This window comes from Acomys minous (assembly GCF_964271855.1).
Source record: "Acomys minous genome assembly, chromosome: 1".
Taxonomy (NCBI): Eukaryota; Metazoa; Chordata; class Mammalia; order Rodentia; family Muridae; genus Acomys; species Acomys minous.
The window spans coordinates 70,478,502-70,506,474 of NC_140483.1; the positions used below are offsets into that span (position 1 = coordinate 70,478,502).

Consider the following 27,973-nt stretch of genomic DNA (forward strand, 5'->3'; position numbering starts at 1 on the left):
GAGGAAATACAGATTTCCTTTGTGACACTGATAGTATAACTGGGGCCTGACAAGGACTCTAGTGGTAAGAAAGGACTTCATAAAAAGTGACGTTTAAAAGCACTAGTGTACCTCGCTTGGTCTCACATGCCTGTAAACCCCAGCACTGGCAAAGTAGTAGCACAGGATCAAGGCTATCTCCTGCTACACAGTCTGAGTCAGCCTGGGCTAAATGAGACCCTGTCTCAAAATGAAAACCAAAACAAAGGGCAAAAACAAAACTATGGACATATTTCCAGCAGATGGAAACCTTTACCAGGAAAATGTACATTTGGAATATTCTCTGTGAATTTTAAGACTTTGTGACTGCCTTTCAGACAAAAGTCTCTTAGGTTCTCATAGACCAAAGACCTTGACTTCTCATAATAAAATACAGCACTGTGGCCCTTGCTGGTCCACGATACTTGTGGCTCCACAGAGCCAGCACACCCTGAGGGGCCAGGTAATGCTAACCCATGTGAAGGAGTCATCAAAGTCTGCAGACTTCTAACAGTCCTGAGGCAGAGCACTCTCGCCAATGTTGGGCATGGTGGCGTATGACTGCCATTTCAGCAGCCTGGAGGCTGAGGCAAGATACATACAGAATATTCCAGGCCAACCAGGACTACATAGCCGGCCCTATCTCAAAAAGAAGAAATTAGGCACCCACACTCTATAAGGCCACACTGTGCACGGTCCTAACAGGAGTGTGCACATACTAAACCCTGTGATGCCCAGGTCCCCAGCCACTGTCTTTCAGATCAGCATCTGCTTTACACAGGCAGGCAGGCCTGCAGTGACCCCTGACTGGAAAACTACACAAGGCTTAGTGTAGACTCTAAAGGGTTTATAGACAATATATAAACACCATTAGGGCTCGCCATGTCTTAGAGAACAGCTGGAGACCTCTCTCAGGAGTTCATGTGACCCTCAGTTTTAAAATCTATGAGGGCTCAGCGTTGAGAGCTGGCAGACTACAGAGAACACGGAGTATGGATGGCTCACTGTAGCACAGGAGTTAACAGCCAAAGACCACAGTTACAAGTGGAGGGAGGACCGGAACCCACGCCCCTGACTCCTAGCACTGTTAGCAAGCTTAAGCGTACACCAGGCTGTACAAAAAATGGGGCCCTTTCGTCTTTTCACTTCTGTGGAATGAGCTTACCTTGGAGATAGTCCCCCATGGGAACAGTTGGTGGGTGAGGTTAGGGGGCTGGTCCTGCTGCTGGGGTGTCGGGAAGGCGTCCGGCCAATTGTATTGCTTGGAGATCCCTGGGGCAAAGGAGTATAAGCACCATTATCCAAGGGTTTTCCTGGAAGTCCAAGCCCTCATCCCTTTGTTTCTTAACCTCCTGGAGATAGGTGGGGTCTGCCCACAATGACAATGCTCCTGTGCCCCCAAGTTATGAGCTTGGCTGGATAACTGCTCTGTGGGAACTCCTGGAGCTTAACGGCCACTGCCAGCTTGTGGTGGCGGATACTGACTGCTAATCTGACAAGACCCAGAATTACTGGACCAGACTGTGAGAGGCATTCAAGGCTGGATCAATTAATGTGAAGATCTCCTGAGTCCCATGGGCTGGAGTGTCAGACTGAGTAAGAGAGCAAGCTGACCACCAGTGAGCGAACGAGCGATCACTACTCTCTCCGTTTCTCAGCTGCAGATGCTGTGTGACCCGAGCTACTCCACACTGCTGCGGCGTTGCCCTCCTGTTATGACTGACCCACCCTGAAGCTGTGAGCTAAAACAGATCCTCTTCAGTTCCTCTTGTCCGCACAATGAGAAAAGGCACTAATAGAGCTATGCTAGAGCAATATACACATTTACACATTTCTATCATTACAGATTTAAAGAATGAATGAAGACTATCACAACTTAGTAAATATTTAAGTGACTCCACAACCTTACCCTAGGAAAAAGGCCACGTGTGACTACCAAGCCCATTTCCTTCCAGAGCATATGGCAAGATCAGAAAGAACCCCCAACCTCTGTAGGCTCACAGGCTATTAACAGAGAACAAGGAGGCTGGCTGTCCATCCTCCTGGCAGCTAGGTGAGGGTCACTTGGAAGTCATGAGCAAACCACCAGCAGGGAGGGCACTTACCACACCGGTGTTACTGGAGTTCTTGAGGTGGTTATGCAGGAGTTTGGTGGCACCATCCTGGAATGTTTTTGGCAAGGCACCAAGTAGCATGGTAAATTCGGGGGTGTTCAATTCAAACAGAGAGATGAGCACAATCTGTGCTGCCTGGAAAAAGAAGCCAAGGCTAAGATGTCCGCACACCACATTAACAGACTGGCACTCATAATGTTTCAGAAGGAGAGCGTTTTTGTGTAATTGAAACCTAGAGAAAATGACATCACCCTGGGCAGAGGAAGTTGCCAGACAAACCACTGCTGGGTTTATACCCCACTGCTTGACTAAGAAACTAGACATTGTTGTTTGTTTGTCTTTTTTGAGACAGGGTTTCTCTACATAGTCCTGGCTGTCCTGGACTCGCTTCGTAGATCAGGCTGGCCTCAAACTTATAGCTATCCACCTGCCTCTGCCTCCCTGAGTGCTGGGATTACAGCTGTGCGCCACCATGCCCAGCTTGGCTGAAGTACTACTGCTACATGTGAGAAACATCACTGCTGGTTGTACTATGCTAAAACATACTTTCCTGATTTTAGCTTCAACTAAACCCATCTGCTTAACAACAGACGAAGGCACTCACTGTTAGGTGGTTTGTCTAACAAAACTGACTGCAAAGAGCGTGCAAATGAACTTGCGACTGCTAAATCCTGTCATTGGATGTTAGGAAAACCCCACACACATGCAGAAAAATCACATGGCGAGGCAGGAGCCTGGAACTTCAGCGAGAGAAAACACAAGCATGCTGTCACCGCAACAAGGAAGTGCGAACACTCAGGTTTGACGTGTACAAAATGGCACCTGGAAACTGTAAAATCCTAAAACCTGTATAAATTCTCACTCTTCATTTTGGAGACAGAGCCTCAGGTTGGTCCTGAGCTTATTATATGTAAAAAAAAAAATCTTTAAAGCCGGGCGTGGTGACGCACGCCTTTAATCCCAGCACTCGGGAGGCAGAGGCAGGCGGATTGCTGTGAGTTAGAGGCCAGCCTGGTCTACAAAGTGAGTCCAGGACAGTCAAGGCTACACAGAGAGACCCTGTCTCGAAAAACCAAAAAAAAAAAAAAAAAAAGAATCTTTAAGAATGGGAGGCCTGTAGCCCTACAATGTGCAAACGCTTGCCTATTTAATATGAATTATATTATTATATTTATCTGAGGGAAGGAAGTGCACAATAAGACCTTTAAACTCTAACTTACTACCCTTTCCTCAAATAATCGCAATGCTAAAATTAAAATACACACATACTGAGTGACTGAGTGAGTGAGTGAGTGAGTGAGTGTGTGATACATTTCTGGAACCAGAGGTTGGCAGTGGGTGTGCTCCTCTACTGTTTCTCACGTCACTTAGCTTGTCACTGACTTGGTTAGGCTGGCTGGCTGATGGGCTCTGGGGACTTGCTGTGCATGTGCTGCCATACCTAGCTTTTTCACATGGGTGCTGGGGATTTGAACTCAGGCCCTCATGTTTACATAGCAAGGATTTTGCCCACTGAACCATCTCCCCAGCCCCTTGCTTACTTTTTCTAATAGAAAAATGTAGACGTTATTAAGGTCTGGGCAATTTAAAGGTCAAGTGGAATGTTAAGACTGATTCTCATTTGCTCCCTTCTAGTAGACTTTGCGGGGGGGGGGGGGGGAAGTTTCTTCAAATCTCACTGTCCGTTGAGAACTCCTAGGACCATCATGTGCCTGGTACCAGGACACCCTACAGAACGAAGAACGCCTTCTAAGCAGGCAGGACATAAATTAGACCTCGACAGATGTTTCTGTGTTGATACTACTCAGCTGTAAAAACTTCTGATGTGGGGAGAGGGAAGGACACAGTTTTCTCATTTACTGAGAACAGTAAAACTGCTTTACAAAGCCACTGAAGATAAGACATTATGAAAATTTCTCTCTCTCTCTCTCTCTCTCTCTCTCTCTCTGTGTGTGTGTGTGTGTGTGTGTGTGTGTGTGTGTGTGTAATTTTTCTCATGTGCTGCCCACCTTGTTTTCTGGATAGCATCACTCAGAGGGCTGGAGCTTGCCAAGCAGGCTAGGTTGGCTAGTTCCGTGTGTACAGCTCAGGAGAAGGTGGCCTCCTAAGCCCTAGATATTTGTAATTGTATCTTTCTCCCCTTGCTATTCTGTTAAATATGGTAGCGAGATACAGTTGGAAACCATTTCACTGGGAAGGTGGTTAATCACAACACCAACAGCAACACCAACAGGCACACAGGGACACAAGCCGTTATATTAATGGAAATTCTCAGTGGCATCCCCAGGGTGACCTGGCATGGACAACGTATAGGAGGGAAGAGGGTGTGCTTGGAATTAGTCCATGGGCTCAGGCTACCTGTTTACAACCTTCTTCCAAGTTTCCTCCTCCAGGCCCAGAGCAGGTGGGAACTGACCTACTAGAGACATCTTCCCCTGCTCGACTACGCTGACGCTGGGACTGGTGAGCAGAAGAGGGGAGGGTGCATTAGGCTCAGAGAGAGGCAAGCATCAGCAAGGCCGAGGCCCCTGAGCCAGGAGTTGGGGCAGTGAGACCTCAGCACCAGAGCTTTGCTGGGTTCCTGTCTTTTTTTTTTTTTTTCCAAGACAGGGTTTCTCTGTGTAGCCTTGGCAGTCCTGGACTCACTTTGTAGACCAGGCTGGCCTCGAACTCACAGCGATCTGCCTGCCTCTGCCTCCCAAGTGCTGGGATTAAAGGCGTGCGCCACCACCACCCGGCGCTGGGTTCCCGTCTTAATCACCATCTTTCCTGGGAGGAGGTGCAATCTTGCCTCTGTGCCACGAAGGGCAATCAGAGGTCACGGGGAGACGTGAGACACAGCAGTGGTTAAGTTCGCCATCAACTCTTCCTTAGTTTTTAGGTTAGGCAACAGAGACCCCAACTGAGACACGGCCCTTCAGGGAAATGTCTGAACTTCACCCTGGAGGGGTACAGCAGTTGGAGTCCACTCGTAAGCAATCCTGACTGCCCATCCAGATGTGATCTTCCAGCTGGGAGGTGGAGGAAGGGGCCTGGATGGCAGAGGGACGAACCCTGTTGGGAAGCTGTCAAAGCGAGTGTACACCGGAAGTATCCATTTTTGCTACAGTGGCTGGTTTTTATTTGTTGGTTTAAAGAATTATTAGTTTATTATTTATACAGTATTTTGCCTGCTGTGAGCCTTCAGGCCAGAAGAGGGCACCAGATCTCATTGTAGATGGTTGTGAACCACCATGTGGTTGCTGGGAATTGAACTCAGGACCTTTGGAAGAACAGCCAGTGTTCTTAAGCTCTGATCCATCTCTCCAGCCCCCTAGTGCCTGTTTTTTCCCATGGGTTCTGGAGATGGTCCTTGTGCCTCTGAAGCAAGCATTCTATTGAATGATGCAACCAGCTCACAAAGCTTTTCTATGAAACAAAAGGCAACAGCAGCCACGTGCAACATGTGAAACTCCAGCAGAGGCTGTAACGCTGCCAGGAAGAGAAAGGGAACAGCTACAGCAATGATGTATGACTCACGGGAGTTTGTGGGCGGTTCTATGTCCTGCATGTGTCAATGAATACTTTACATTGCTGTGAAGTGGACTACTACCTACTAAGAGAACGGCGGCCTGTGCGCCGCTGTTGCATGCCTCTCTAGGTGGCGTTTTTTGAAAGAAAGTAGCTGTGAACTACTAAAACAATTAAAAAAAAAAAAGACTTGGTGTTAGGTGTCAAAAAAAAAAAAAAGTCAGAACTATAAGTCAGTGAAGCGCCTGCTGTCCACGCAGGGGGCCTGCATGCAGATGAGTGTGGTGTAAGCACAGTGGCTCATGTCCATCGGGCCTGAGAGGAAGGAGCAGCAGTCCCTGAAGCCCATTGTTCAGCCAACCTGCTTGAGTTGATGAGCTTCAGACTGAAAATTAAGGTAGAGAGAGACAAAGGACGATACCTGTGGTTGGCCTCTGGCCACATACAGCACAACATATGTGCATGGATTCACGCTGGTGATTTGAGTTTTACCTGAACCCCATTTTACTTCCCAAATCAAAAAGGGTGTACTTTAGGGTGGATTTGGTTCTCTCTGAAGTCAGGAGTCTGTTGGGTCTTAGCAAACGTTTCACTCCCAGGTACCTTTGCAGCTAGTGAGCCCCAGATCTGCCCCTCCCTCATCAGACATCACTAGTGGACATATAACTCCAAGAGCTTTGTCATCACAAAGGTTGGTCCATCAGACTAGAGACGGGCAGAGCAGGGCAGTAGCGGCACGGCCTCGGTGACACAGGTATGTGGGTATGGGGCGGTGCGCATCTACCTATGCATGCCCAGGAAGAGCCTACAGCCTTGCTTCAGCTCTGTGAACGCACCTTTCTCACGTCTGAACTCTTTGGTTCTGTAGTCCACGTTATGATCCGAGAAACAGCAAGTCTTGTTTCGCTGGAGTTTACAAAATCTGTGGGGTCCATTTGTCGGGCCAGAGACTCGATGTATTTCAGGATTGCGACTTTGACCTGAGAGGGCAATGACTGTAAATGTGAGGCGCAACCCTCTGCCCCGCCCCATCCAGTTTGTGCACGGACTGACAAGCCTCCTCTATATCCATACCCTGAGATTCTTAAAGAGTAGGTTCTCACTGGCCAGGAGGCCAAGCTCAGCTCCGCAGCCAGCTCTGTGAAACATTCTGGGCAGGGTCCTGAGAGGCAACTCCCATCCCTCAGCTCATCCTCTGCCCCAGTTTCTCCATTGGTTTTTGATCACAGAAGGAAAGAGCTACTACCTATGAGCACCATCCTAGAGCATCAAGGAAAGTCAGTGTGCAGGGACTGGACTGCATGCGGGCACATACAGCATCCTTCCTCTGTATTATACCATGACTGAGCTGTCCGGTCCTTACAGGTGTGGCTTCCTACCCGTCTTAGAGAGTGTTACCATAAAATATTCTAACTGAGCTGGGCATGGTTTTGGCATGCTGAAAGTGCTAGGTATCTGCCTACCCAAGGAGCTAGCCCTTCGGGACCAGGAGAAACGAGAACATGCCACAGAGCACTGAGCAGAGATGCTGCTAGTCACTTCAGTCTCTGACCGAGGCACAGGGGGAAAGGGAGCTAGAAGAGTAACTCTGAGTGGGAGGTGCTGAACCGCAGGGACAGACACTGACCTTGAGGTTTGGAGTTTGAGTCTGATCCACAATGAATCTCATCAGAATGTTGAATTGTTGATCAAATGGAAAGGAGTCCCTGGGATAAAAACAAAAGCAAGTCTATTTTTAAAGAAATTTATTGCAAAAATAATTATTACAGAAAAGGAACATTAAAATATACACAGCATCCTGCTGTCGATTAATATATACAAAAGTACATTCATGTTTTTATGAATAGTACTTTTCAGTTTATATAAATATTAAATTAATATTTCTATATAGAAAACTTAGTAAAAGGAACACAGGTCACTTCGAGCAGCTACTTTAAACCTGAAGACTAGACAGAGGATGCCAGGAAGCCTCCTGCCTTCTCCTCTCCTTTCTGAACACTGCTTATTGGAGAAGTGCTGACTCCCAGATGCCATCTTTCCATCTGCCCTAGGCTGGTGACAGCTCACTCTGTGGAAGCTCAGCAGGCATCCCCTGGTCCTGTATGTGCAAGTGCCCCTCTTGCAGTCACCACAGAAGCATGCCCGTATGATGTTGGGGAATTCTCTACCTAGCTAGGGCTCACACGGACACCTCGGGTCCAAGGAGCCCCTTTCTTGCCTCAAGCCTGTGACTATGCCCACGTCTCACAGTCACCGTGCATTCTGATCCAACCAAGTGATCATGGGGGCTTCTGGCTAGGGAACCCCAGTCCTTTCCCACAGTGTGGCAATCACCCACCGCTGCTAGTTTAAAACTGCATAATGGGGAGGTAATGAGCTGTAACATCTTCATCGCAGCTGAGTGATGAGACTGTTCCTCCTGGCCTCCCTATGTAGGTATGGGACAGTGACAAGGGATGCAAGTTTGACTCCTACACAGGACGAATGCTGTCAAGTGTTCCAAGACTGACATAGAGATTAGAAGAAACAGTGCCAGAGAACTACAAAGGGGAATTACCACGAACCAGTGTCTTAAACATAATTGGAAAAAGTAAACTTAAGGCAAGTGGCAGGGCATCTGAAGCCTTGGAATTCCCCTGGCCCGCAAAGTAGTAAAACTGGCCCAAGGGCATCCTTATTTTTCACATCTATTTATATGCTGGGAGCTACAGAGGGTCACTTCTGGCACAAGTACACCTTAGTGTCTCTACTTAAGTGTCAACAAGCCCCAGACGTGAAAGCCTTTCCTGCTTCTGCACCCAGCAGGTGGAGCTATGTTGTGTGTTGAGGCAGGAAATGCCTGTTGTCAGGCACAGTTAGAGGGAAGGAAGCCAGGGCAGATCCCAAGAGGGGAGCGAGCTGCTCACAGTGGATAATCACTGATAAGCTTCACGGTGTCCTCTGGAACCAGAGCCAGGACAGCTTTCCAACAGTTTCTGCTTCTTTGCCATCTGCCTGGCTTCAGATTAGAACTCTTACATCAGGAAAAGTAGCTGACAAAAGATCACAATCCTACTTTCCTCCCAATGTGTGTGTCTGGGGCTGTGGTGGGGAGGAAGAAGGAAACTCACTGGACAACAGCCAATTGTATTCCTTAATCGCCAAAATTTAGGAATATAATCTTAATATTCCCACCATTCAAAAAAATTTATAAATTTTTCATTTATAAATCTTTCATTTATAAATTCACCTGAGTTAGGTGGGGGTGGTGGTACTCGCCTGTAACCCCAGCTTTCAGGGAGGCAGAGGCAGGTGGATCTCTGTGAGTTCGAGGCCAGCCTGGTCTACAAAGCAAGTCTGGCTTTGTAGCCAAGGCTACAAAGAAACCCTGTCTCGAAAAATAAAAACCCAAACCAAAAAACCATAAAACCAAAAGCCAAAACAAAATAAAAACAAAGACAAAACAAAACAAAAAAAGAAAAGAAAACAAGAAAGAAAGAAATAGAAATTCACCTAAGTTGAAAGACCCTTTGGCTAAATCTGACTCACACATATGTTGTTTGGTCTTTACAGTACCAAAAACACATATTTAAATATGTTACCCAAATCTATGCTTTTGGCCTTTTATAAAGTCTGTGGACATTGGATCCCTGTTTTAGTAAGGGCACAAGGGGTGACAGCTGTCAGCGCGTCGCTTACCCTCCTTCCTACCTGCATGGTTGTTTGTACAGCTGTATCAGACCAGACCACCCAAGTCGATCCCTGGCCAATCCTTTGTAAGGCCTACTGGCACTGGCATACAGTACTGGTCCCCAGTTCTGCTAAAGTGAATCATCCAGTGGAAGAAAAAACTGGAAGCCTTATCAAAATGTATGCTACTCTTAGTTCTTCCAAAATGACTAGAAAATCTGTGCAAATTGCACAGGAAAGCAAGCTAAGAAGTCCACTGGTGTCAGAGTGCAGAGTCACAAATCCCTTGTGGCAGCTGGTTACGTAGCAGCTGCAAGCACGGGTGCACTGGCGGGATGACACATGATAACTGAGCAAGAAGGTGTAGGTGGCCAGGACACAAACCTATAGTGCAAGCCTGGAATCAGGTGACAGACAAATGAATCGAAGGCCAGAAATTCTGGCACCAATATCAATTGTGACCTTAGGCAAGTCAGGGCGGCTGTTTCTCACTTATAAAACCCTGTGTCACCTCTGAGCTCCTTTGCTGTGAAAATCCCATGATTTTCCCAGGATAGACTTGGGATGTATCCTAGTTTGTGAGAATTTGGTTCTAGGAAAGTCAGTGCCTGGTAACGACTTCCGAGTGCCCGGGAGTCACTTGCTTGTTCTTTTCAAAGATCCTCTACTTTCTACCAAACCAGTGAGATCATTGCAAGTGTCTTCTGAGATGGACTGATCACTTCTGGTCCAGACATGCTAAGGCCTTTCAATTGCATAGCGTGTGCATGCACACACACACACACACACACACACACACACACACACACACATATGTACACAGACACACAGACAGACAGACAGACAGACACACACACACACACACACACACACACACACACACACACGTACACAAAGAGCATGTAGAGACCAGAAGTCAACATCAGGTGCCTTCATCTATCACTTGCCACCTAATATTTTGAGACATGGTCTCTCACTGAACCAGGAGCTCATTATTAGGTTAGACTGACTGATCAGCGAGTCCCTGCATCCTGCTGTCCCCACTTCCCCAGTGCACAAAGGGCATTAGCATCTAAACTCAGGTCCTCATGCATGCATGGCACTTTACCAACTGAACCACCTCTTTAGGCCCAGAACTGTCAATTTAGACAGTTTATGGGCAACAAGATATCTATATCATATATTGCTAAATTTCTGAGGCAAATTACAAAAAAATTTATAAAGTATTAAAATATAAGAACTTCAGAAGATATAAACAAATATTATAAATAATCTAAATATTTCATAAAAAGGGAAAAAGTTCTATATATTTCACAGGCACTCATAAAATGTTGGCAACTTAAAGATAACATAGGCAACGCTATCTCCTAGACTGTTGAGACATGTCAACCAGAATTTGGGAACTAGCAAGGGAGGACTGAGTAAACGCTAAACCATACACCAGACAGTGGTGGTGCATGCCTGATCCCAGCACTCAGGGAGGTAGAGGCAGGCAGAACGCCATGAGTTCGAGGCCAGCCTGGTCTACAAAGTGAGCCCAGGCCAGCCTAGTGTACACAGAGAAACCCTGTCTTGAACTCCTTGCCGCCGCAAACCAACATCCAACCAAAAAAACTCAAGAAACCAAAGACTAAACCCATGGCCAAGACCCCAGATGCTTACCTGGTGACATCTAGTGCCTTCTGAACTTTCGCTTGCACAGATCCAAGTAAGTCTGCTCCCATTTTCTTCAGTAGTTGTGTGAGGAGGACAAAGAGCCAGTCTTGCAAGTCATCCTTATGAATGATTATAAAATCCACGAGGGTTTCCAAAAACATACTGAAAACCTGCACAAAGAGGCCACACACTTCACACCCTGTACTCAAAGGTTCCGCCACAGCCCGAGAACATTCCAGATGCTTCCCCACCCCCAAGCTGGCCTAGCCCAGTCTTGTCACGCAGGTGAATAATGGTCAGGGGCAAATGCACAGCAGACCACGGAAGGTAGGGTGTGGGAGCGTGTGTGGGGGTGGTTGACACTTACTCTCTGTTGTGAATTCCACCGCACACCAGGCCATGCAACAAAACAAATTCCATGTTAGTCCACAGCAAAGTAATACCAGTTTCATGCAGTTTCTTTTAACAATTCTGAGAAGGCTACAAACTGATAAAATATGTTCTTCTCCCTCAATATAAACTGTAACTGTCAGTTCAGAGAGAAATAAACTTTTTGGAGTTTAATCTTGGAGGGATTTCTAGGGGGGAGGGCACAGGTGTGGTGGTGTCTTGTCCTGATTTTATGCTATTCTGACTTATTTCCTAGCCTCCAACACATACCATTACAGGACGTGAAGAGGTAGAAACCCTCTTCATGTTTCTGTAACCAGTGACTTCTGTCAAGTACTTTGAAGTGTGCCAATTTCAGATGTTATGAATAGGATTATCAGTGGAGCTCCTGAGCACCCCTGCTAATCTCATCCCGCTGTGTAGTTCCTGCTGCCACGTGAGGTACCAGAGTGCACAGTGGAGTAGATATCCCTAAGCCTGTCTCAGGGAAGGAAGTGGCACTGGGCTCCCCAACCCTGGTGCTCTGCCGGCACACCCACCCAACATCTCCTCAACTCTGTCACTGCGACTACTGTCCACCAGGGGTCTCTAGTGACAACGAGCTCTGAAGGGTAGGACTCCTAGCTTGGCTCAGGTGGCTAAGGAATATCAACTAAACTGAGACCTCCAACTCACTGGACAAGAGCCTTCTGTTGGAAACAAACTTCCTCCTTTATCCTCACATTCTGCTTCTGAATCAGCAATCTAGAGGTAACGGGTAACAGAAAGTTCGTCAATGCGAAACCGTCTAACACGATATCCCTTATGGTATAACTCTTGCCAGTTATATTATGCTTATGATTTCAATTGCATTGCGCTTAATTCTTCCATAGAGAAAAAACTTGATTAGATTTTGGTTGTCTATGTGGGCTTTAAGCTCACATAGTCTTTTGGGATTTTAAAACTAATGCCTTCGATGTTCTTTCTGGAAGGACAGGCTGACATAGTGCGAGAAGCACCCTGTGCTCTTGTGAGTGCCTCCAGGGCAAGGGTCTTGCCTTGTTTCTCCATATTTGTAGCTCATGACAGGAATTCAGAAAATGTTGAACGACTGGGTGGGTGGGTACATGGATGAAGAGATAGATAGGTTGATGGATGAGTGGGTGGGTGAGTGGATAGATAAACAGAAGGTAGGTGAGTGGGTGTGTGAAGAGATGGATGGATGAATGCATGGACAGACGGGCAGATGGATGATGGATGGATAAGTGAATGGATGAACTGATGAGTGGGTGAACAGATAGGTTGGTGGATGGATATTCCTATGAGGAAGCAAGGATAGGAAAGAAGAAAGAAAAGCAAGTTGCTGGATTCTCTGGCCATTACAGGCTTTGTTCTCCCAGCAATGGAAGAGACCATCTTCACCAGGAAACTAGTGTAATCCTGTCCAAAATGAAATTGGTTTCTATCCATTTCCACATTCTAGTGTTTCTAGTGTTTACTCTACACAAGACACTAGATACACTCAAGTGTCTGTCTCTGATATCATTTCTCCATTTCTTCACATCAATAGCCCTTACTAGCTTCTTTCTAAACAACAGTATTTATTTAAAATACTATTAGGTCTCAAGAACTTTTGTAAAGAGGTCCCCCTTTCAGTGCTATCCCTGGTGTGTTTTCTAAGAAAAAGAAACACAGAGATGGGGGAGGGGATGTCCTCGAAAGGACTTTGACCACCCTCTTTATAGTTTTTCTTCAGTAGGAACTCTCTTGTTGAAAAGATAGTCCTCAAGCTTAGTGTGCCAGAAGGCAGAAGTAGCATCTAGGAGAACTCCATCCAGCAAGTTCTTAGAACAGCCAGATTCCATCAGGAGAAATCATTGAACTTGGTTTTACAATAAAGGCAATAATAGATACTACATTTAATATAGTAATAATATAGATGTGTGTATATACAGATACCAAAGTAATCACATAACATTTTCCTACTACAATAACATTTTTTAATGCACTATATAATATTCTAGAACCTAGCACACTGTATGGCTAAAAGGAGACAGACAAAAATGCCTGCTCACTGAATAAAAGAGTCCATCTGATTCCTTCCATGACATTACTTATTTGAGGCACACTTAATTTGAAATTGGTAGCCATGTGAGTTCCCAAGAATTACACACTGGAAGATGTCAATACAGACTCGTGGGGAATTCTCTCTCAATTCTGGGTGTGTTGCACACTTTGCACAGACATGCAGATGGGATATACATAAGGCCTGGTTACCTTGCTGTGAGGGTCTGCGAACATTCGGGTGAAAATCTCACAAAGTCTCTTCAGTTCTACTCGACTAGAGAACAAAAAACAAAAATAAATGAGTTTAAAACGCAATGTCTCCAGTGCATTTAGATATGTTTTGCTTTAAAAATCCTTTACCTTTAGTTATGTATCAAAAAACTTATCTCAAGTGAATGATCTTATCTAATTTGTGATGAAATTGAGACTCTAAAAGCCATAGTGTTAGTCTCATTTTAGGCTGAGGAAATAGACCTGACTGCCACCTGCCACCTGTTACCTGGAAGTGGACAGGTATGAACCAAGTCTCCTTACTTCAGTCCAAGTCTACTTTCTACCTGCTAGGCTAACTTTGTGTGTGTGTGTGTGTGTGTGTGTGTGTGTGTGTGTGTGTGTGCGTGCGTGCGTGCACGCCCGTGTGTATGTGTGTTCTCTCCCACACATGGGGCTCTAGGATAGAATTCAGGTTGTCAGGTGGGCAGTGAGTGCCTTTACGCACTGAGGCCTCCCCTTGGACCACATATGTGCCTTGTGCCTCTTCTTACAGCTGGGAATGGAGGATAACTGAGGCTATGCCTCATGGCTGAGGACAGAACAAGAAAACAGATAATACTGGGACCAAGAAAATCCTCAGTATTCACTGGTGTCCCCTGCCTTTTTTCACCCTGCCACTGTAAGTGAGTCTCCTTTTCATATCAAAGTTGGAAAGCAGAGTTCTCTTTTCGGGCACCCTGGAACAATCCACTTCTTCATGCATCTGAGATACAGATGCCTCAACGATCCTTCAGTAAGCTAGAGGTGATCACTGCTGGCAGGTTCTTAAGAGCCATTCAAGGGGCTCTAGTAACCACTGGGAATTGAGACAGTGAGCCCAACAACAGTATCAAACAGAGCTTCAAGAACAGCCATGACAAATCATGTTGCTTCTGACAAACCACTAGGGTGCCTGTGTTTTGGAAGGATGTGACAGAGCCTCTCACATCATCTTCATGGACAGAATGCATTCATGGGAACCAGGGTGAGCAGAGGCAGACTGGACAGCTAAGCTTTGAGCACAGCCAGCCATCTAGCAGTGCGCATGAGCCATGTGGGGCCCAGAATGGCCACAAACCTGTTAGTTCAGGCTCACAAATTATTCTTTAAAAACAACAAAAACTGCCTTTTTCTACAGAAATGCTCAAAAGTTGTAATACAGTATGTTTTTTGAGTTCCATACTCTTCACTCATATCTGTATAACAGATTGGTCTCAAAACCAAGGACATATTGACAGGTTTGATTAATGAGTTGAATTTATCTTCTTCTCTCCACCTGCCCCCGCCCCCAAACTACCCTTTTTTCTTTCTTTTTACTTGGGGGAGAGGTAGAGACAAGATCTCACTCAGGCCCAAAACTTCCCTGTAGGTTCAGGTTGGCCTTGAACTAACAGGGATCCCAAGTTCTGAGATTACAGGCATATACTACTATACCTAGCAATCTCTCTATTACTTCCTGAGTTATAAAATAATAGCATGCCAATGTCAGTGCAGATTTCTATGGTTTCTTTTTTTTTTTTTTTTTTATCCTTTTTTGGCATGTGCAATGCTCACTTATTTAAAAATTTTATGAAAACTGGGGCTGGAGAGATGGCTCAGAGGTTAAGGGTACTGACTGCTCCTCCAGAAGTCCTGAGTTCAATTCCCAGCAACCACGTGGTGGCTCACAACCATCTATAATGAGATCTAGTGCCCTCTTCTGGCCTGCATGTGTATGTGCAGCCAGAGCACTGCATACATAATAAATAAATAAATAAATAAATATTTTAAAAAATTTTAAATGAAAACCAAAAGGAAGGTATAAGAAGCAGTCATTGCAGAGCTACTGTGCTGCTGCTGTCGGGGAGCTGCTTGGGGCATGCCTGAGCCTTACACGTGAATGGAATGAATTGAAGACTGATAGTAGCTGCACTGTGTCCTAGAGCCTTGGAGAGGAGCGAGCCCCAGTGTGCAGTTGCATTTTCTACCTGATTCCCTGGGGCGCATCATCTAAAGGACAGATATGCACCTCATGGGAACCAAATCTCTTAGCAGTCTAACAGAGTACAGCCAGTTTGCTACATGTTTCCAGCAGGTGGGTGCCAGGCACTATGTCTTCCCATGGTGGGCACCCAGTGACTGGAACTTTGCAGGGCTCCGTAATGGCAGAGACTCCTTCAAAGCCTCTGGCGGGTCTAACGGGCCTGGGATGTAGCATTGGCAGAATTTCTGGTCCTCACCTCAGTGTTCTTTGGCTCTTCAGTAAGTTCTGTAGGCCCAGGAGCCCCTCTTTCCTTTCTGACCAGTTAGAACTAGCACAGTGGTTAAGAACTTCCGCTACGTCCTCAGTCTGCCGCAGATAATGAGGAATGCCACCATTCCTGGAGCCATATGAGCGCTCGGAGCACACGCTGGAGGCGTCGCTGTTGGCGTCATCATCAGAGTACATCCCATAGGGCTCGTACCTCCTTCTCACAGGCTTCTTCTGAAATATCCCATGAGAGGCGGGGTAAGGAAGAAGTGGAAAGGTGAACCGGTCACAAGTTTTAGTCTGCACTAAAAACTACAGTGCAGAGTTAAATGGAAACACACACACACAATTTCTATGCTTACGGGTCAGGGAGTTAAAAACAGAAGTGTCAAGGTAGGTAATATAAGTGGCATGTGGCACATTTTTGGTGAGGAAGAAAGAATTTGTCATCTTGTTGAAAGTGTGTATATGTGTCTGTGTAGTGGGGGTGGCAAAGGAGATTTTTAGCAAGACGGTCTTTGGTTCCAGTCCTGGTATTACTGCTGAATGCTGTGTCGCTTTCTGTCTCAGTGACTCCTCTCAAGGAGGAGGGTAACCATCACATCTGCCTCAGGAGATGGCTGTGCGGGTGTATGGAACTCTGACGGATGAAATACTGACACACTGCAGATGTGTGCACATGCGCAGCCCCTCTAGAGCACACAGCAATCCGCCGTAAGCATGGTCTGTGGATGCCCTTGCTTGAGCAGTCATGTTTGCTTAAGAAGTTTGCAGATGAAATGTTAGTGCTGGAAGTATTATAGGCAGCAAGGTTTAAGACGGTATGAGGCACTTTAGTGAACAACATCATTTGGTTTTCTAACACAGATAGGTTTCTTTTAAAGTACAGTATAATAGCCCCCTTCAGTCCTCTCTCACACCCCGACTATGGTGTGTTAGACCCACATATAGCACAACAGTATGGTACGGTTGGCACATAAACTGTGTCCTAAATGCAGTTGCTGGTCCAAGCCACACAAATAGTTTTAATTTTCAAATAATGTTAATTATTTGGAATCCCAGCTTGCTCAGGATTGTAATGCCTTCTGCCCCAGCAAAATTATTCGTAGAATCCCCTTTTCACCTTTGAAAATATCTTTTGATTTAGATGAAAATCTGTATGATTTACACTTACATATAAGTCAGATTTCCTAAAATAAGAAAAAAGGTAGGTTCACAGAGATATAAGTTCATGAAGTTATAATAAAAGACTGACACAAATTGAGTTAACAAAATGAAACACAAAAAGGAGAGGGAGTAGAGTGACATAAAAACAAAAACAAAACAAATAACCTAATGGAGACATGAGAAAGGTGACTGACAAGTAAAGACAGTGGATCAGAATGCTTACCAGAACCACGTGACACCAGAATCTCTAACTACAACTACTACAGATTGTGCTGCTTTCAACTAAATTCTAAAAGAAATATATTTGCAACAGAAAAAAAAACAAAAACAAAACAAAAAAACAAAAAACAAAAATGTTGTAAACAAAAGGTAAAGCACGGGTACCTTGCTCCTGGCGTCTCCTAACAGCTGTAGGCAGGAAAATATTGAAGGATGGGGAAAAAGCATAGAGAATTATGTCAGAAGCATATGTGGGGATTGTTCTGGCAACAAAAGTGTACAGCAACATCTCTTAGCAAACCAAAAGTACAGGTCAGCAAGCGGTTGGTTTGGAGGAGATCGCAGCGGGCTGTGGTCCAAATGGCATGTCCTAGTCCTCCTGTCTCTCCCTGCAGGCGCTCTAGCTCATGGTAGATTTCTCGCTGACATTTCCCATACCCACTAAGTCACTATACATCCATATATGCCCCTATGGAATCTTCTGCCTACCCCAGGGGCTCCCGTTCTGTAGGCAAGGGTTCCCCTACCATTCTGGCACTTTCTCCTGCAGAAGCAGGTCACTCAGAGAGACCAGACAGAGTAGACAAAGGAGCAAGGGCAGCAAAGACAGAATGGGAGCTGGGGCTCAGAGGAAAGCTCAAGTAAAGCAGCAAAGCTCTGAACTCTCTCAAGCTCCACTTTGTTTCCTGGAACTTTGCACACGGTCCCTTACGTGGGCTTTAAACAACTAAGAAAAATCTTCTGCTTCAAGTGGCAGCCCCTTTTAGCTGAGAGCTCAGCTCCATTGCTTCCCAGCCCCTTGAACACTATTTCCTCAGGACTCTTGAGTAAATAAAAGGCAGATTCAGAATGCTTTAACTTGGAAAAAGAAAGCCTCACTGGATTTTGTTCCAGCTCTTGACCCAGGTCAAACCATGGTTAGAGCAGTGCTGCACACTCCTTCGGGACATAGGGCGGTGAGTAGAGCTGGCCAGGCTGGCTTCCTGGCAGGAAGCCTTCTGAGAGTGGCCAAGGGCTTGCTTGCAGATGCACATTAAGGAGACTCCAACTTAGCAAGAACAAATGGGCAGAGACACAAAGGGACGAAAGCGGGGTTCACAGTAGCCACAGACCATAAAGCGCTGCTCGGGTGTCACAGGCTAAAACCTCGGGCTGAAAAGCAGGACAGTGTTGTGTGATTCCAAACATAAGAACAGATCTTAGGACAGCAGCGGCGGCGGGGCGCCCATGGGACCATTCTGAAGAGCACCTATTTCAAATACTGAGCACATGAGCCCCGTGTGTGTGGCAAGTTCACCACAAGCTGATCCAAAAGAATGCTTGCCATGCCACAGACACTTGATTTTTTAAAAAAATACTACAATGAAATATGTGAAAATTCCTCCCCTAATGTTTTAAATTTTTAGAGACCAAAACTTAACATTTAGAAATGTGTATGTGCGCGCGCGCATGTGGGGGGGGCACGGAGGTCAAACTGGGGTGCCATTCCTCACGATGCTGTTTTCTTGTTTTTGAGAGCTGATTTCGTGGATTCAGCTAGGCTGGCTAGCCAGTAAGCCCCAAGCATCAGCCCGTCTCCACCTCTCTGGTGCTGTGACAACAAGGGCACAGCGCAACACAGAGCTTTATAGACGGTTCTGGGTTTTAACTCAAGCCCTTGTGCTTGCCTGACAAGTGCTTTATTGATGGAGCCATTTGTTCTTAAATACCAAGTCGATCTATGTGGTGGGTACGGGGGTCTCCCACGTCAGAATCATGTAACATAATGAATACGAGGGTCAGACCTCAGACTCCATCACCCACTGTTACAATCGGGCATGTGGGCTGTGCTGTCAAAGCCTGCAGAGCAAGGGAGGCAACAGGATGGGAAACGGGGGATACTGCGGGAAAAGAAGCTGTGGTATACGGAAAACAAGAGAGATTGCTTGATGACATGTGGGAAGCCAATGGCAGCAAGATCCCCTGCGCACCAAGGAGCACGCGTCAGGCTCTTGATGCTGCGATTTCCTGGAAGGCAGATTTCACTATGTGTTGTAAAGAGGTAAAAGTGTAAGAGGGAAAAAGAAAATCTTTACATAACTTTTTTTCTTTTTCTCCTGTGAATGTATATGTGGTGAGTGAGTGTTCAAAGTCCACATGCATGAGTGTGGGACTAAGAAGATGTCAAGGGTCTCCCTCTACCTTACTTACTTGAGGCAAGGTCTCTCACGTGAACCCACAGAGTGCCAACTGGCTGGCTGCCTCTGGGACGCTGGGACTACAGGCAGGCCACCTGAGCCTGGCACCTACGTGGGTCCTGGGATCTGACCTCTAGTTCTCAGCCTTGCACATGTTTTAGTGGCTGGGCCATCATGCCAGCCCTCTTCACACACTTTGGAAGAAGAGTGTAAAGGAAGACGTAGTCTCCTGATTTGAGGGCAATTTTGTGCTGAGACAGAAAACCATGGATGAGCAACTGACTCTGTCCTTCTGTGCCTCTTACCAGAGCGTCAGCCACCGCAGCTTCCAGGTCTGTGCTGGTACTCAAGACTCGCATGGCGTTCACGGAACCAGGGATTCTTCCTGACTGGCTCAGCCCAAACCGATCTATTTAGAAGACAAAAGCAGGCCATATGTCAGTCCACTTACAGCTGGGTTCTCTGGAAGGGCTCCTGCGTCCTCCGCCTAAAGACAGGGACATAGAAACTCCCTAGCCGGTTTGAACTGCACTGGACTTGCCTGCCAGTGGTAAGGGGTAAGGCACTCACACTTAACACTAATAAGGCATGATGAGTACGTTTCCCTCTTTTTATTTTATTTTATTTTTAAGTGGAACCTGTTTCTAACATTTTGCTACTGAAAAGGCTTGCGACTGATGATAGGAGAACTTATTACAGAGGAGAGTGGGGCTCTGGGATGAATCTTTTAATCTATTTAGCTTTCCTTCTAGAGGCAAGTGCCCTCAATGTTTGTTCAACATAAGCAAGCTTCATGGTTTGGGAATTACGACTTAATGTAAACTGACAAGTTAAAATCTGAAAATGACTAAATTGATCTTGTTACAGATTGTCCTCAGTACTATTATTTAAAAGCTAATGTTGTGATTACTTAAACATCAATTTGCTAAAATTATCTAATAATCACCATAAAAATCAAGTGCTTCCTTTTTAGGACATTAATCATTTAGATATCACCAGTCTAAGTTTTACTTGATCTCCTTTAAGGATTTTTGGATGATAAACTTTATACAGAAAAGGCAGACAGAATCCAAAAACTTAAGATAAATTTTAGCAAGCTAAGCAATTATTCCAAAGTTCTTATTTAAAATTATTTTTATTTGTTGTGTGTGTTTATGTGTGTCTATGTGTATGTGACTATATGACACATATACTCAGAGGTGCACAAAAGGCCCCAGATACCCTGGAGCTAGAGCTAAAGGCAGTTGTGAGCTGCTCTCAACATGGGTCTGTGGAGAAACAGTAAGTGCTCTTAACCACAGCGCCACCTCTCTAGCCCTCCGGAGCTGTTCTTCATCAAGGTAAATGAAGACACTGTAAAGTCCAGCTGGCCAGCTCTCCTTAAGAAGTGCTGGAGAGAGCCTGCAGAAGTTATACGGTCCAGGGACAGCTCATCGTCTACTGACGAGAAGTGTACTCATGAAAATCCTAACACATAGAAGGAAAAATATGTTAAAATGTTAAAAAAAAAAAAAGGGGGGAGAGGGCGTTTCCTGAGATTTTTGGAGGTGGGGTGGGGGTGGGAATGAAGCTGGTTTTTCAAGACAGAGTTTCTCCATGTTAGCCTTGGCTGTCCTGGAACTCTCTTTGTAGACCAGATCTCTCAAACTCGGAGATCCGCCTGCCTCTGCCTCCCTAGTGCTGGGATTAAAGGCGTGTGCCACCACCACCCGGCTTAGTTTTTCCTGAGTTAATAGAAAACACTATTTGGACAAGTGAAAATAAATCTCTGCCTTAGTCACACTTTAGCAGTATAGCATTTGGAACAAGACAGAATGCGGTATTTATCTTACAGGAATGGATCATTCTCTTAAAGTTATGTTTTAATTAGTTATTATTTGTGGGGAAGGGCTATGGTACTCCTATGGTGGTAAACTTGCAGGGGTTGGTTCCCTTTTCCATTGTGTGGGTCCTAGATATTGAATTCAGGCTGTCAGGCTGGGCTGCAGGCCTTTACCTGCTGAACCATCTTGCTGAGCCCTAGGAATTGACTTTCGTATGAAATGACAGAGTTAAGCATTTGGACAGGGAACAACACAGCATCTACAAAGTGGCGAACTTTAAAATGAAGCATTATTTAGCTTCTTTAAAATATCAAACTCAAAACATTTTGCCCTTCTACCACTATAGGCAGGGAAAATAATTTAAACACTGCTAGTCAAAAGACTCATACACAGTCACAATTTTTTAAATAAAGAAACAAAAATTGTATGTCATACTATCCCCTTTTTTAATGCACTTGCTATAGTTACAAGCATCATCTTATACCGTCAGGTTCTGGTGGTGACTCACTGTTGTTATATGAATTACAAAGACCGTGGACTGTCAATCATACTTACACGTGTGCTCATTGGTTAGAGTGTAAAGCAGGGACAGAATTGAGAGTTACATGCATGCTATTTTGTAAGTAATTTTGGTTCGTCTTTTTTTTTTTTCATTAAAAAAGGGTAGATAGCAGGGGATTTATGAGTAACAAAATGAGTAATTCAGTTAAAAGCCATTTAAAAATTACCCAGCATAAACATAAAGTCTTAAGAACAAACAAAAATTAAAAAAACAAAACAAAAAAACACAAGTAGATTTCATGCCAGCAATTCTTATTCCAGGGATAATATTGGATCTTTACAGACAGAAAGTTGAAATTATAAAGAGTAAAGCAGAGTACTCAGTGCTTCCCAAATGCGTACAGCTTTGCTACAAACAGCGACTGTCGGTCGTCTGTAGATAAGTAGATAACGTGAGCTGCGGATCTGAAGGGGACATGCTTGTCTGGCTGTAAGCATCGTGACAGGCTTTCTGTTTTCACCAGGCAAGCCCCTGTGGTCCACACTCACTGTTCCCATATTGCAATAAAGCTGCTTTCACAGGCTGGATGCAGAGGGCCATGCCCTCAGCCTGGCCCCCGATCCTTAGGGGACACATTCACTCAGAGCCTACATGGTGAAAACGTGTAGCTGGCTTTGTTTAGTACAATGAAAGGGCACGTGAAAAGGGGCTTGATAAACAGGTAAGCATCGGCACAGGTAATAATACGTGTATTAGCAGAACGTGCTGACTCCACTGAGAAACTGGTCATTCGGGGCTGTTCTGTTAGTGTATGAAAATGACGCCAGTTAGGGTGGCATATGGACGCATCTTTAGACACTCTGTACCTGTGGCCAGTAGGTTTGCTTATGTTAAATGAAGCTGAGACAGAGGGTTTGGCACTCACAGGCAATGAGACTAACCTCTGGCTTACTTATGGCCTGGGTCAAGACCCTGGTTTTCTATAAAGGTTTCAGTGCAATATATTTATTTTCAAATATGTGAGATTGTGCATGCTATAATCTGAGGTGTGTGGGACTGAAAATAACTGGAGCCTGACACTAATTCAACTAACTTAGCACCTAAAAGTATATTGGAGTAAGGACTGTGGAGACCACAGACCGCTAAATGACATTGATCCCTCACTCCCTGTGGGAGACCTAGTGACACCTATTTTGGGTTGTTCTTTTCCTGGGGAGGAGGTACTTCCCTGATTTTTGTTTTGATGTTAAAATGAGCGCTAGAGAAACAATGCCAAACAGGCAATCAAGCATCAAGCTATGAACAGAACCATAAACATTCAACAACTAAAAAAAAAAAAAAAGAAAAACACAGGAGGACAAACATGAGGTGCACACATGCCAAGCTCGAGCTGACACGATAACGACAGAGGCTGACATGGGGGTGGGAGGACGGATGGAGAAGCCGAGTCATGCAGTTAGCACTTGTTCACCTGACTGCCCAACAGAATCAGCAGTGGAGAGGGCACTAGTGGACCTGGAATGACGTCGAGAGGCTGCAGGTAAAAGGAACGGCAACACCCACAGGGTTAACACACAAGTACCAGAGGAAATGCGGGGCCGCTACCACCGAGGCTGTGGTTCTCAGGAAGAGATGGCGCTGGATGTGAATGGACAGCAGGATTGGCCCCCACACTGTATGGTGGCCACTGGCCTCACACAGCTCTTAACACACACAGGCATGACAGAGGCACTCATACAGTGCAGCATACTAAGGACGCACTGACGGACTCGGACTCCAGGTTTAGATTCACACCACGAAGCTTCCATCAGCCAGTATGGAAAAAAAAAAGCCACATGAAGGACATCGGGAGTCAGAGCACCATCGGAACCCCAGGGGGACAGCGAGAGGATGGACTGCTAACTCAGCTCACGAGATGGGTCACTGGTATGTGATGCATATGCCACCATGCACCAAAAACAAAAGCAGAGAGGTCATAATGTTATCTCAACAGAAATTCATGGGACCACAAGGGACTCAACATCTGCACTCTGCCCAGTGGGAAGGCTTGGTGTCTACTGCACAGATCCCCTAGTTATTAATGTACTGGTTTAACTGCTGGCAGGCCATGGGCCTCTCTTGGGCACACGGCTGCAGGAGTATGTTTGAGCACCATTTCGGAAACACAAGTGGCAGGCCTGGTTTGCCCACAGCTAGCTGTGGCCCTTGGTAATACACCAAACCTGTTTCTCTCGGTTTCTTTGCCTCTAAAGTATTACCTAACTCGTCTGTCACGGAGCGTGTTAAAGGGGAACACGCAGCAGTGGCAGCACACAGTGGTGCTGGTGATAGGATTAGCACTGGGGGTAATAGCGAAGGTCAGGAAGAACCTTACATTTAGGATAATATTTTATGAGCAAGTATTTGTGATATGTGTATACAGTCATCAACCCAAGGAAATGGATACTAAATTCTGTCCTTGTGAAGAAAGTAACTTTGAGAAATAATTACGGAATAAGAATTTGGTCTGAAATGCTGATGTCACAGGTTCATATACTATTTAGATACTTATCCAGTGAAAGGAGAGGGTACCTGTTTCCTTTCACTACTCTGGGCAAGTCACAGTGCTTTATCATGGAGTGTCCACATGTTTAACAAAACCACCCAGCGAGGCAGGACTCTCTACTCCCCTCCATTATTCAGCACATATTAAAACTCAAACATTTAGTCACAAAGCATCAAACCAACCTCCAATGAAATTTAAATTCAAATCCCAAGTCACTTTATGAATTATATACCCTGTGGTAGATGTAATATTAAAAAGCAAATGTTACCTGGTCAAGCAAGACAATTTTAGCAGCTTGAAATTTAAAAAAAAAAAAAAATGGGGTGGGGGTGGGGAATCCTCTGTTTTGGAAGATTCACACACAAAACATTGAACTGATATATCTAAAATCAGACTTACCATTTGCCTAGATAAGGAAGCTGGTTAACATTTTGTTGAGACCAGAGTGACCTGCGGTTTTTTTGTTGTTTGGTTTGGTTTGGTTTTGGTTTTTGAGACAAGTTTTCTCTGTGTATCCTTGGCTGTCCTGGATTCATTTTGTAGTCCAGGCTGGCCCCAAACTCACAGCGATCCCCCTGCCTCTGCCTCCTGTGTGCTGGGTTTAAAAGTGTGCGCCAACACGCCCGGCCAGTTCTTACCTATTACAGTAGCACTGTATCTTCACAGCTTAGGTTGAAAATGGTTTTAAGCAATACTTGCTCTACCTGTGGGTTTCTTAAAATGTATGTCTTTGGGTTGAACACAACACTCTACAGTGTGTCTACTGCATAATGACTCCTCTGCCAAATTCCCTAGTAGACATTCCTCGATGGACTCCGTGGGGCACCCACTTGTGTCAGAGCCTGACTGGCAGCGGAGCTCTAGACTCTAACTGCACTTAGCGTTCAGACTATTGAGATGCTCCAACACAGTGTTACAAGCTGAAAAATGACAACTGCCGCCAGCAACCTGTCCACAGCTCCCACGCCTGTGGAGTCTGAATATGCCTTCTGTCGTTAGTCTCTAAACAACACAGCACAGTGACCATCTACACAGCATTCACACTGTGTTTCATACGAGAGATAATCCAGCAGTGATTTAAATGTATGGGCAGGAGGCATGGGAAGCATAGGCTGTGTAGAATATTCAGCATTTTACAGAAAGGACATGAGCATCTGCAGGCATCCCTGGAACCAATCCTCCATCGAGGCAGAGAGAGGTCTGCATTCACTGAAATACAATGACCCGTCTGTTTTTTTTTTCCTAATAAAGTCTGGCCATGCACATTTACTCAAAGGGTAACTGAGGGAAAGCGACTATGGAACAACGAAAGCGTTCAGGGATCTGTAGCAAGCTCCCCCACACAGGACAGCCACCCTCTGGGAAGCCTCTCTGAACCTGCAGGCCCTAGCTCTAAGCCTGGAAAAGCATCACTTCAAGAAAATCTCTTGAGACTTATGCTCTGTGTCTAGCCCGGGAGGGACCTCACTATCACGCATTTGACACACTGTTGAGCAACGCGAGAGACGGTCAACAGAACCTCTTTGAACAAAGCAGGCTGGGAGTCAAAACCAGGCCTCACTCTGCTGCTTGGACGCAGGACTGTAAGATCAGGCTTGGGGGCTGTCCCTCAGTGAGGGCGGGGGCTGAAGGCACCCATGCCAGCTGATGCTTCCAACCGCGGGTACCCTTTTGCTATTCCTCTACAAACAAGTTTGGGGGACAGGTTTAACCCGAGGAGATAAAAGGCATGGTCTAAAAAATTAGCTCAAAAGGTAGCTTGTACTGCCCTGACCACAGCAGAAGACAGTAGTTCATTAGCAGCCACAGCTTCTGCCCTGGCAACAGGAACTACACAGTGCAGTATTTTGGGATGTCACCATGACAGTTAAAGAGATCTGTTTACCCATGGAGCAAAAGCCGATGTGATCATGTGATCAATCAGTTGCTCAGGGTTCAAGCCAGATTCAAAGAATTCTGCCCTCCTTGCCCAGCCCACAGACTGCATGTCAGAGTCCAAGGCTCGGTCCACAGACAGCGTAAAACGTCAGCCTCAAGAAAAATGCTGGCCTGCTCCTGATAGACAAAAGCACCCACAGATAGATTGCATGTAACAGATTGTTTGGAAGGTCAAATAGTGAGCCAAGATGCACAGGTGTACAGCCCTGATTTTAAAAGGAAAAAAATCACCAGTCCATTCAGGAGGGGAGAAAAAGTGAGTGTCACAGCTGATGTCTTAAGATTTCGACTCCAGAGCTTGAGGGTGCTGCAGCACACCTGACAGGCAGGCACCAGGAAAGCTGCCTGACTGGCTAACAGAAGAATGGCTGACAGGCTAAGAGAAGGAACCACTTTAAGTAAGAGAATTGTCTAGAAGGTCTTTGGCATCTGCTTTCAGAGCCTGTATCTTGGCTTTGATTACTGACCCTGACTGGAGAAAACCAAGAAGAAGTATATGCCACGAGCAGGAGAGGGATGCCCACTGTGACTTACTGTTGCTTCTCTCGGAGCAACATGTACAGAGTGAAAAGGTCAGCTGAGTAACAGACAGTCAGAAAAAGATTACAGACTGCTGAAGCCCTGCTTCATTGGAACAGGGACGAGTTCAGGTCTAATTTCAACAAAATTCCTTCTGCTCCTATGTCCCTTAAGAGTAAAATACACACTGCATATGCCAAATGACTGGAAAGTAACTGCTGAAGGATTAAAAAATTAAAATAAAAATGCTCTTTTTATCAGTGCATTGATGGACACTGTTGGGAATAGATACTTTGTATTAAACAGATATACTATGTCCATTTTGGAGGAAATTAGGGTTATTAAAACTAAAAATAAAACTCATTTAACTTAAAAACTCACAAAACAGTACAAGATTATGCTCTTGTTTTTCCTATGAATAATATATACTGGGCTTGGGGGATGGGGCTCAGAGCCTAGCACCCTTAAAGCCTGAGGCTTTGGTTCCATCCTCAATAACAACAAAAACAACAAAAAGTCCTTAAGTTTGATGGCTATGTGTGAATTCTGAGTTCACTTCACGTGCAAGCAGCCATTTATTCAACTGTTTTGCCTTATGTTAGAAAACTGCCACACAAATGGGATTGCCCAGAGACAAGTGGCCAGAAGTGGCCACGGCAGAGTGAAATGGTGCTTTTTCCCTCTATGCGCGAGAACCGGAAGTTGCTGAAGTTTATGCATGCAGAGGGGACGACAAGGGTGACCAAGGAAGAGGGAAGAGAGAAGACAGGATCACAGGGCAGCGGAGGGAAGCGGCCATTCCACCCAGCAGTGTGTGCACAAGCGCCGGGGGGCCCTGCGCAACGCCTCTGGGTACTCACCGAGTGGAGTGAAGCCCCGAGCAGGGCTTGTATCGCGGCTGCTCTCACGGCTGGTATCGCGGCTGCACCCCTGACTCATGCTGGGTCGAGGGATACGGCTGCTCCGTGCTAGCGTGCAGCATGAGGGGTTTCAGAGAAGGCGAACAAATTTAATGAAGACAGAAAAACTCACAAGCATCAGTCACATTTACTTCAATGTAATTAAGGCGTTGACTATGACGGGTAGCAGAGGGCCACCTGCCCATGAAGAGGTCTCTCTGACAGGAGGGTCTGGACATTGTACCCAACTGTCTTCTGTCCCTCAGAAGGCTGTGGATTAAAACACTGAAGTGAAGTTA

General features: G+C 45.6%; 1 protein-coding gene across 6 annotated transcripts in view; it reads right to left on the reverse strand.

Annotated features, from left to right (window-relative positions):
- CLASP1 (cytoplasmic linker associated protein 1) overlaps positions 1–27,973 on the reverse strand; it is a 220,730-nt gene that overhangs the window by 44,184 nt on the left and 148,573 nt on the right. For 2 of the 6 annotated variants that reach the window (XM_084774618.1, XM_084774614.1), the window contains 9 exons: positions 19,754–19,857; positions 17,437–17,460; positions 15,875–16,119; positions 13,614–13,677; positions 10,974–11,137; positions 7,270–7,348; positions 6,479–6,622; positions 2,124–2,267; positions 1,184–1,290 (listed from right to left, as the gene is read on the reverse strand). In XM_084774618.1, the coding sequence (XP_084630744.1) occupies positions 1,184–1,290; positions 2,124–2,267; positions 6,479–6,622; positions 7,270–7,348; positions 10,974–11,137; positions 13,614–13,677; positions 15,875–16,119; positions 17,437–17,460; positions 19,754–19,857 (1,075 nt within the window). Of the gene's footprint in view, positions 1–1,183; positions 1,291–2,123; positions 2,268–6,478; positions 6,623–7,269; positions 7,349–10,973; positions 11,138–12,021; positions 12,102–13,613; positions 13,678–15,874; positions 16,120–17,436; positions 17,461–19,753; positions 19,858–23,244; positions 23,308–27,635; positions 27,744–27,973 lie in introns of all 6 variants that reach the window. The other 4 variants (XM_084774615.1, XM_084774616.1, XM_084774617.1 and 1 more) reach the window with 4 other exon arrangements.